This window comes from Neolamprologus brichardi, chromosome 18, assembly GCF_056152115.1.
Source record: "Neolamprologus brichardi isolate AB-2024 chromosome 18, ASM5615211v1, whole genome shotgun sequence".
NCBI classification, from domain to species: domain Eukaryota; kingdom Metazoa; phylum Chordata; class Actinopteri; order Cichliformes; family Cichlidae; genus Neolamprologus; species Neolamprologus brichardi.
The window spans coordinates 11,914,739-11,925,372 of NC_142121.1; the positions used below are offsets into that span (position 1 = coordinate 11,914,739).

General features: G+C 38.9%; 1 protein-coding gene across 1 annotated transcript in view; it reads left to right on the forward strand.

Moving 5' to 3' along the window:
- The window catches only part of lig1 (ligase I, DNA, ATP-dependent), a 65,016-nt gene extending 54,909 nt beyond the window's left edge, over window positions 1–10,107 (forward strand). Inside the window, exons 24-27 of the mRNA XM_006792380.3 lie at window positions 473–526; window positions 5,888–6,031; window positions 7,300–7,392; window positions 9,913–10,107. Coding sequence (XP_006792443.2) covers window positions 473–526; window positions 5,888–6,031; window positions 7,300–7,392; window positions 9,913–9,987 — 366 coding nt within the window. The 3' untranslated portion in view covers window positions 9,988–10,107. The remainder of the gene's footprint in view (window positions 1–472; window positions 527–5,887; window positions 6,032–7,299; window positions 7,393–9,912) is intronic.
- The last annotated feature ends 527 nt before the right edge of the window (window positions 10,108–10,634 follow it).

Consider the following 10,634-nt stretch of genomic DNA (forward strand, 5'->3'; position numbering starts at 1 on the left):
TACTTCATGTGGAACAGGTGCTCTTAAAAATACATTGCAGTCGGCTTGGTAGAAGACTTGGCCAGCACAGATAATGAATGCATGAACACATGCTTGGATTAACCTCCAAATCTTCTTGAATGCTACCTTTAAAACACACAGTGAAGCCTATCATGGAGATCTGCAGAATACATGCAGATCTGTAAGCTGGGAAATCCTATATTTGCATGACACACCAGCCTGTTTTCCTCCCCCCTTATTCATTGGGTGATTCTTGTGCCTCAGCAAGGCTCAGGTCTTTTGAGAGGTGACGTGTTGCTTAATGTGAAGTAGGCAGACAAGATGCTCGTGGTGTAGGGAGGGATTTTCTTGCTGTTCTCTGTTTTGCAGCCTGCTGCCAAATGTCTGCTGCCTCACACACATCTAAGACTGAGTGTGTGTGTGTGTGTGTATAGATGTGTGCATGCCTCTTATCTCCTTTCGTCTCTTCCAGATCGGGACAGGCTTCAAGGATGAAGATCTGGAGCAGCATTACAAGTTCTTAAAGGTAAAGTGTCACAGCAAGGCTGTTGCACTTACTCTTTAAACAGTCACACTGTTGTTTCTTTACATTGATGTCTTGATTTTTTTTTCTTTCTTCCTCTTTTTTAAATCGCAAATGTACAGGAGCCAAATATTTAACTGTAGACAAGATTAGCTTTGTGTGATTTCAAAACAATCTTTATTTGTCTTATACTGGGCCTTGGTACAGTCTTTTCAAATTGGCTTTTTTTAGTGCTTCCTTGAAGCTAGCTTTTCTCTGAGAGACTGTCCCTCGCAAACATAAGGTTTGAATGGCCGGCTTCTCCACTCAAAGCCAGAGCTGTGAGCCTGAGGAGACCATACAAAGTATATATATCCCATCTAACAGACTTCATTCAGAGATAACAGATGACAGTACTGTGTAAAGACATCTGAAGCTTCAGCTTTAGGATTACTTGAATTCATTGTTTGATAAGTACTTACTTGATAGTAACAATAAACACAGACGCAGTAAATTTTAGATCAAAACCACAATGAGGTTTTTGGGGGGTTGGAGCCGTGAAATTCCACAACTATACATTCATAGATTATATTCTCTGTTCATTCAGTCTCTTCAGATATGAACCAAGATTTTAGTATCAAAATAATAGGACCAGTGTGCAGATAAACTCCTAAGTTACAACTTCATTTTGTAAACAGCACCTTGAGGATACCTTTAATTATCCAAAAGGAGAAAAGTAACAGGAATAAGCTCAGGGATTACAGATGATGTTTTCTACCCTCTAGGCTTATACACGTGTTACATCTTACCTAAAATAAGTTGCACGTGCTTTTCAGAGGTGTTCATTTGGTGTGTTTAGAAAATGCTGGGCTGGCACTATGAATCACTTCTATTTTACCAATGAAATAAAATGTGTTTAGTGAAACTGTGTTGGCGTGCTCTTACGCTGGTTAATGAATTTCTTTTTCAATTTATATTTGAAGAGGTTTGCTCCAGAGCAGCAGAGCAGCAGAAGCATTTGAAGAAACTTGACAACTGCTCTCTGAAAATGATAGCCGTTACGAGAGTGTGAATTCATTTTTGTATTCTGCTGGCTTTATCAGCTAAATTTATTACTTCTTTTACAGGAATAAAAGAGACGGGGTTTTTAAAATACAGTCATCTATTTATAAAACAATGTAATCGTTATTTAATGCAGACTGAGCAAACCTGGTGAACACCGTGGGTTTTTTTAAAACATCTCTTTTAGAGATTAAAGGGTTGAATTTGGTGTAACAAACTGCTGCCCAGTGTAGAATCACTACAGTGAAGCAGTGATTTAGAAAGCGGTGTAACCTTTTTTCTTTTTTTTCTTTGTGAGACCAATAGAGCCTGCACTGTGCTGCTTTGTAATGAAAGTGATGGATGGTGAATTAAGGAAGGCCAGTGTTGCTTTAGTTGCAGCAGTGCTGCAAGCCGAAGGGACTCGAGACGGGGAGACGATTGGCTCAGTTCACAATCCCCTGGGTGGCGAGTTGCTGTGCTGTAACACCGGGAGCTGCTCCCCCCCATTTTTCAGTCTAATCGTTATTCTGATGCTTGAAAATGATTAAAGGTAGTAGATGTTAGAGGCTGACTGATAGTGGAGTTTTGGGGGGCTGATGCAGAATCATGTTCATTATAGATTTTAAGCAAAAGTACAATTTGACATTCAAATAAACTCTCCCAGAAATGATTTGGGAATGAGTTGGCGCTTTTGAAGGAAAGAGGCATTTTGTAACAAAGGGCTAAATGAGACTCCAGAACTTTGGTGTCATTGATCTGAACAAAGCAGCTAGGCAGTGGTGACACTCACATTCAGTTGTTCGTAGCTTATTATTAACTGAAAAGTACATTTAGGCTTCAAAAATCATAGAAGTGATGTCAATTTGTGAGGAACAAACTATGTAAGTACCATAAACTTTTATTTTCTACATATTTTCTACATTAATCCAAAATGGTAGTGGGCAGTAAAGCCCAATTATATCATGAGATTTTGAAAATTTGCAATAACCATATTTATGACAATAGAGGGGAAAGAATTTAACATTTCTTTGGTGATCTTAGCTCGCAGGCAGCAGCTTTATGTGCAAACAAAATGAAGGGCATTTTCCATCCTCCTCTTCCATTGAGTTACTGTCATTGATGACAGACTACCTAATTTGAAGTGTAGCGTTCACAGCATTAATGTAGCTGTGAGACAGCCTTATATCCACTGACATGGCATAAGTCAACTGTAAGTACAATTGTAGTCTCGACAGTGTTTTCTCCAGAAGTTTTAAGTTAAAAAAAATTAAAAATAATGCAACTGCTTAACACAGTTTAACCGGAAAAGCAACTTAACCTTGTAATTCCTCAGGAGCCTGCACAATATGATCATATAATAAAGTATAAGTCTAAAAATAATTTTTACCCAGGGTGTTTTAACTTGGGTTTATTTGAGCTGTTTAACCAGTTGCTTAAAGTCCTGTGTTACCGCTGTGTAACCGCATTACTAATTTCCATCCACCGTTGGCTCTTCTTGCCATATAGAGTGCAAGGAGTGAGTGCTCAAGCGATGTTTACTTTTGCGTCGCTGCTCTTATTTCCGCTTTACCTGCCTTCATAGCCTTGTAGTAGTCGGTGGTGTTTTTGCCTCAAGCGGTGAAACAAGTTCACTGTTCCCATTGTTAGGAGCAACATTTTTCTTGCATATTGCGTTATCATGTTATATTGGATGTCATTGAAGAAACTCTCTTTTTAAGTACTAAAATGACACTGCTCTCGCCCTCAGACATGCCTGGACTTTGTTGTCATCGTCGTGTGTGCTAGGCAAAGTAAACGCGTAGCGTCACTTTATCATTTTATATCATTATCATGATGTGACAGATTTTTTTTTTAACAAGTTAAAAGTATATTCATGGATAGTGTGATTCTGGCATAGGGTGGAGTCCTAACTCGCAGGATGGCCTGCAAAAAACATTCCTGTAGCACTCTTTTTTTTATCATTATTAATATCACGCATTCTTTGTGTTTTTTTGTTTAATAATACTTGGAAAATGACTTTTGATGCCTTATTGTCACCTTCTGGTGGAAGCAATGTGTTATAGATTCAGGTACAACCAAGGGACAAATACAGTACCTATTTAAAAATATATAACTAAAATATAGCATTTCAAAAGTTGGAAATCATCATTTAAAATTAATTGAATTTGAATTGAACTGAATTTCAGTTTCTCATTCAGTGAACTGATAAAATGTTATTATTAGTATACCGATCACACATTTCACATTAAAAGCCTGGAACAGAGTTGATACCTAAATGCAGCTTCTGCTCGTCATTGCTGATCATGTGCTTAAAATGTAAGTAGAATTTCTTTTATTTTTTTTCAACTTACCGTTTCACATCATATAAGCCAAAATGTTCCACAGCAGGCACAAACTGCACAGTTTTCCCAGCAGTAACAACTGTACTTGATTATATAATTGCCACTCCACCTTAAATAAGTCACTTTACATGCCCCGAAGATGAGTTCTTCACTTGGTCCTCGGTGGTGTAAATACATTTAAATCAACATGAATAATTGCATGTAACTGAAATAGCTCACACACCTTTTTAGGCTTGTGTGAAGTGTAATTATGATGCTCTGGAAGGCGTGTAAAATTGCAATATTACAGTTTTATTAACTGCACCTAATACTTGACCCATCTAATGATTACAATAATAACTCTTTCTATTATATAGCTGTATCTGTGTATCCCCAAGTATAACTGAAAGGCCACAGGTTTGAGCTCTGACAGAACTCAATATTTTATAAGACTCTACACGCCTACCAGCTCATGCATTGTAATTCACTCTGTATTGGAGTGTCACTTGAATGCCCACAGTATAAATAATGTGTGCGGGGAAACAGCACCGCTACAGCTGGAGCTTTCTTTCCCCCAGAATTATTTAACTATGACCCAGTTCTGTGGACACTGCAGCAGTCTCGTTAACATTAAACCGTTTCAGAGGCACAGTCGCTGAAATGGCTGTTTCACGCCAAAACAAGATGGGTATCATTTTGTAAAAGACTGACACCTACGCTGACAGAATGATTGCTCGTGTCAAAGTTAAAATGGTACTATTAAATATTGCAGAAGTTGGCTCTTTTTATTTTTCTCGGTCGCCTCGCGGGAACAGAAACAGTTTGGCGGTGAAGCCTGCGAGGTAAATATCGAGTTTAAAATAAGGAGAAAAAAAGGGCAGTATATCAGGCTGTTTCTAAATGAAATCCTTCGTGTAGGTGTGTGATAATGTGTCTTTGAAATCATGTTGCCCCCACCAAGAAATATGGGAGTGCTGAGACTGTGTCTGCCTCTTGGGATGTGGTTTTTGAGACACGGCACAATTCAGCAGGGCAACCAGAAGCGCTCCATCACTGTCTTTTTTACCAGGTTCTCTGTGCATGCATTGCCCTATTTTTACACTGTGCATATTTGCATGTACACTGTATGTACACTCTAGTTGTTCTCAGAAGTGGGATACATAACACTGCTGGCTTCATCAGTCTGTTCAAATGATGGCAGTCTTTCATTTCGGCATGAGTCACTTTTTTCATGCTTTCCTTCAGACACCCACGGCATTGGGTGCATGCGTGGGATAAAGTACTCTGAAGGAGATTTTAACAGTATATCAGTTGACAAACAATGCATGAGGTCAAAGTTTTATTGTCATGGCTGCTATATTTCAACAGCTGCTTTAATAAGAAGAGTTGCTGCTTACTATATTTAAACATGGAAAGGAGAATATCGGCACGAATAGAAACTTACCAGACTTGAATTTGCCCAAACTCCTTTTTAAGGTCAGCTATTTAGGCCATTTTAGATGCTTCCTTAAATCCCACTATGCACCTAAAACTCTAAGCAAACATTTATGTGTAGAGCCAGGACTTGTATTGAACTCTATGCTGTTTTTAAACAACAGTAATAAACCTGAACTAACTGACCTCTACTCCAGTTAACTCAGTGTATGTGCACAAACTGGCTTAGTACTGAGTGGCGTTAAAAAGTCAGATGCTAAAAGTAATCTGGTGGTGCCTGTCTGATTATGTGACTACATGCATTCAGTTTATGCTGTGCTAAAAGTAAAAACGTTATTTCATCCAACTTGGATTCTAATCACGACATTTTATGTGTGACCGAGTGCCCTGCACAAGCTGTGCATATCTGAAGAGTTTTGAGTTTGAAACGTTTATATAATTGTACTGTAAGAAGAACAAATTGGAGTTCTTTTGAAGAAGTCACCATTAACTCTGGGTACACATTTCTAACATTTATCTAACGTTTTATTCTTAAGTTGGATAATTTAGTGATTTAATCATTAATTTTTCATTTTATGTTCTCTAGGAGCACATCCTGCCCAAGCCCCGTGCTTACTACCGCGTTGACCAATCAGCCGAGCCCGACGTGTGGCTGGATGCTGTGCAGGTTTGGGAGGTGAAGTGCGCTGACCTCTCACTGTCTCCGGTCTACAAAGCTGCAATGGGAATGGTCAGTTCAGTGTCTTAATCCGCCCTCCATGTGTTTCCACTGATAAATTCAGCCTGTTATGCTCTGTTGCCTACAGTGAAAAGTCATAATTAGTGCCTCTTAATTGAGTTATTAAAAATGTTGTAAAAGCGTCCGGTTTTAATAGAACAGATACTTGTTTATTACCCGTGGTTTGGCTGCATGTTAGATGCAGAGTCCCTCAGCGCAAATAAAAAAGGTTTGCCAGAATATAGCTCCCGTTTTAACAGCAGGCAAAGTAAAACAACAGTGGGATGGATAAAACGCTGCCATTAATTAAAAAAAATCCGGTGTGAAATTTGCCAGGTGTTGCGTTCGTTCTCAATAAGCCTTCTATACATCGTATTTTTAAACAGTTGAATATCAGATGTTTGGATGAGTAACCAAAAAGAGGATTAGCAGTATCAATTCTTTTAATACCGTGATCCCCAGGATGGTTTTGACAGGTAATTTGTAAGATTACCTTGAGGCTTCACACATAATGTGGCTACAGCTTTCTGCGATAGTCAGTAGCTTGAAAAAGAGTGTATACTTTCTGAGATATTAGAGCAGTGCAATCTGATGTAACTACAAGTGCTATGTGGATTTGCTAATGATGTTCATCCCCTCTGTGTACGTGAAGCTCGAGCAGCTCATGTGAGCAGCTCAGGTACTTATGAACAGAATGGTCATCATGCTTTGCTGGGACCCTCGCTAATTCATGTGCTGTTATGGTGGTCTAAGCCAGTTTCCCAACTTTTTAAAAGCCAAAATTTCAAGGCACAGCAAAAAAATAGCCTGTACTTACTGCAAATTACGAAAAGCTTTAAAGATTGAATTGATAGGTCAGATTATTGTCAATGTTGTATACTTATTAATTACATTTGACCCCCCGAATTTACACAAAACCCCTTTTGCATTTGATAAACTGTAACTACAGCTCTGAAAAATCTTAAACACACCCTTCACATTCAATATATCTGCATTGTTGGTTGTTCTGAAAAAGAAAATGTACAGTGCTTTTTCTAAAGCCAGTAAAATACTAAACAAGACAAATAATTCATTTTATTTTATTCCGGTTTTTGGAACTGGAGTAGAAAGTTGATATTTCCGAGCCTTGAGCTAGCAGGGCTTGAATATCTTTCAGTGCATGTTAGTCAACAAAATATTCAGTACGTGGGGGTATGTTAGAAGTAACAACAAATGATAACTCAGTATCACAGGTTGTTTGCTGGTTTTAATTATAATTCTTGTGATCTGCTCTTCTTCAGGTGGATCCAGAGAAGGGCATTTCTCTGAGGTTCCCTCGCTTCCTTAGGATTAGAGACGACAAGAAGCCCGAGGACGCCACGGCCGCAGCTCAGGTACATTAGATCAGTACTGCTCCACCAATGAATATGAAACCAGCAGTACACTCACAAACAATGTCAGATAGATCTCTTATAGGACTAGAAAATATGAAGGATCATGAGGTCAAAGAAGGAAGATCGCGGCCTAGTAAAATTCAGTCATATGCTTGTTTGACCGTGTTGTATAGAAAAGCATCATCATCACCACGGTCGCTTCACAAGAGCTGTCCTGTAAAATTTCACGGGTGAATAGCACTCCAAGGACAGTCTTTTTTTATATACAGGAATTGGTTTATGTAATGGTCTCCTGCTGCATGTCGAACAGAGCTGTATTACAGTCAGTTAAAGCACTGTTGGTTTCGGAGCAATATATTGTGAGGCAGCAACCATGATTTGTACTGTACAAACTGCAGGACAGTCGTGTCTTCAGAAAAACAAATTTAAGTAGACAACGCCAAGCTCACCAGCGCAAACCATTAATTGTGTTATTTTAGTCTAACGGTGGATTTGTGTTTGACATAACTCGCAGAAAGTTTTGCCAGAACACAAGTCAACTTTCAGCGGTTTGCTTAGGTGTTTTTTTTTTCTTTTTGTTTGTTTGTTTTTTATTTTTTTATGCCATGTTGATCTCTGCCTGCCTCTGAATGACCTGACTGCTGACCCATGAGCATATAAAATTCTTATCACTATGCTGACCTGAGTTACAGGACTGTATATGGACTGTATACTTTATACATACAAATATTTTTTATGTTTTGTTTTTTCTCCTAGACTAATACTAGTAGTATTAGTGAAATAATGTTAAATATTGATATATATTGGAATATTACCATAAAATACTGCAACTTGTACTTAACTATTTTATGTCTTGGGGCTAAAACTGCCAAATATTTCTGTAATCTTATATAGTGCCAGTGTATATACAAGTGATCAGCTTAAAGCTCTAAAGTGCTATTCTAAAAACTGTGTTTTAGACAGTTTTTTTCTACTCTTGCATTTGTTTTCTGTTTGTTTTCCAGTGATACAAATATGGATTTGAATGTGAATAAAACAAAGTTACTCTTAACAGAGTCAAAGTATTAAAAATATGGAGGTGGAAATGAGCTTAATAATGAACCCTTAAAATGTGAAATGCACAAAATTAAATAAAGTGTCTAATTCTTGTCAATTAACCTAAACATTAGGGTAAGATACTTACCAAAGATGTGTTTTCATGCACTTTTCAGACTTTCAGCTGTTCTTTAATTACAGTGTCGATGTAGAAAAGATATGTCCAAAATAGACATGAAGGTGTTTTTTGTTTTCTTTAATTTACTACCTTGTCTGTTGGGCCTATGTGTCTGAAACCAGAAGTCTCCACTTCTGTGTTAACATGCACCAGAATGTCTTTATGATGCCTGAAACTCGTACTGAAGTCTCCATGTTTATTTCTTTCTGTATTCTCAAAGTTTTGTTTTCTGAAGGTTGCGTTCATGCATCATTCATAGCCTGACTTATAGAACATCTTTTACCTGAAAACAACATTGAACATTGATATTTTTTTTGTCCTCCTGCTGTTGACCATGTTTTCTGATTCACGGCAGAATATAAAGAGATCCCCTACGTTCAAAACCGTTTGACTCTAACAAGTCAACAAAATGAAACGAGATTTTTAAAGTTTGATTCTCTGCTAAACATTTTACGACATGCTTTCTTGCATCATTCATCGCCTTAGATGCACCAGCTCGGAAAAGCACGCCGCGCCTCACCGGGAAAATCCATGCCAGGTTCATTGTAGTGTAACACCACCTGCGCCCAAACTTGTGTAGCATTTCTAAAGACTCAACTACAATAAAATGTTAATATTCACTGAGTTGAATCAATGCCCATCTGTTACTTATAGAGTGTAGATATAGGCGTTTACGGCAGGGAATCAAGTCGGAACATCAGCCGCATTTAAAATGATGCTTCTGTCAGTTTTCATCAGTTAAGATGCACACACGCTCATTAGCACAGCACATCGGTTCACGTTGCCTGACGTAGCGCGCGGTTTAAATAAAACTTAACCTCATTCGAGTCGGTGGGAATTAAGAAAACATGAAGACCAGCCAGATCATGTTGGATGCAACCACTTTTGGGCTGAGAATCAAAGCTTTACCTTGATCCTGCGGAGGAGAAATAATGTGATGTTTCATTGTTTTCCATCCTCACTGTGCCACCCTGCTGTACTGGTACTGATACTGCTGATTCTGGGTGGGCCTGCTGTTCGCGCATTATTCATTGTCCCGCCTTCCTCCTCCCTCGCCCCCGAACTCCGATGAGCCCAAGTGAGCACAGCCCCCGTCTCGCACTCAGCAGCTGGGAGTCACCAACATCAAAGCCCAGCATATGAATAATCAAACTGATATTTTTAGCTTCTCCTCTTCATGTTTCTGACCTCACTTCATGATAGTCTCTCCTTCACTCCCTCCCTCCACCCTGCTTCCCCTCTTTCTCGCAAATCGTCTCATCTCCCTTGTTCTCTCTAAACATCTCTCTCCCTCTCGATCTCTGCAGATCGCCGAGTTGTACAAGAAGCAGCAGCAGATTCAGAATCAGGGGGATAAAGCTGACCCAGAGGACTACTACTGATCGTCTGTAGTCATCAGCAGGGAATAATAAATAATTGAATTTTAAGTCTTGTAATTGTAAATAGCTTCTTTCTTTCTTTGTGTACTGTTGAATGAAAATAAAGGCACTTGCCAGTTTTAAGCGTCCTGTGTACGTTATTGATTTGTCGAGGCTGCTCCTTTTTACTTACTTTGATTTCCTTTTGAGAGTCAAAATTGCGTTAACATCTTGCCACATGCGATGCACATAAATTCCTAAAACCTGCATCGATTCAGCAGTTACAGCATACCTGCCGGTATCAAATCCCTATCAGAAATTCACTCTGCACAGCCGCCAAGTAAACCCAGAAAAGTAAGGTTTGCATGCAAATATGTTTTAGACTGTCCTTATTTCTCCTCAAAAAGGCAACAGCAAAGTGTGTGGTAATAATAGTACGAGCCAAAGAGATTGCCAACTGCCTAAAATGTTATTAGTAGCTGACGATGCCGGAGCTGACAGTTGCTCAAACAGCAGGACAAAAGCGAAGCACTCACAGCTTGCATTAGATGATGGAAATCCACTAACTGTCCAGCATGAATCAATCACAGATGTGTGGAAGGAGAGTCGCAGCGAATCAAGCGCCAAGGATGGGTGATTATAACGTGGAGAAAGAGGATTGTGAGTTTTCT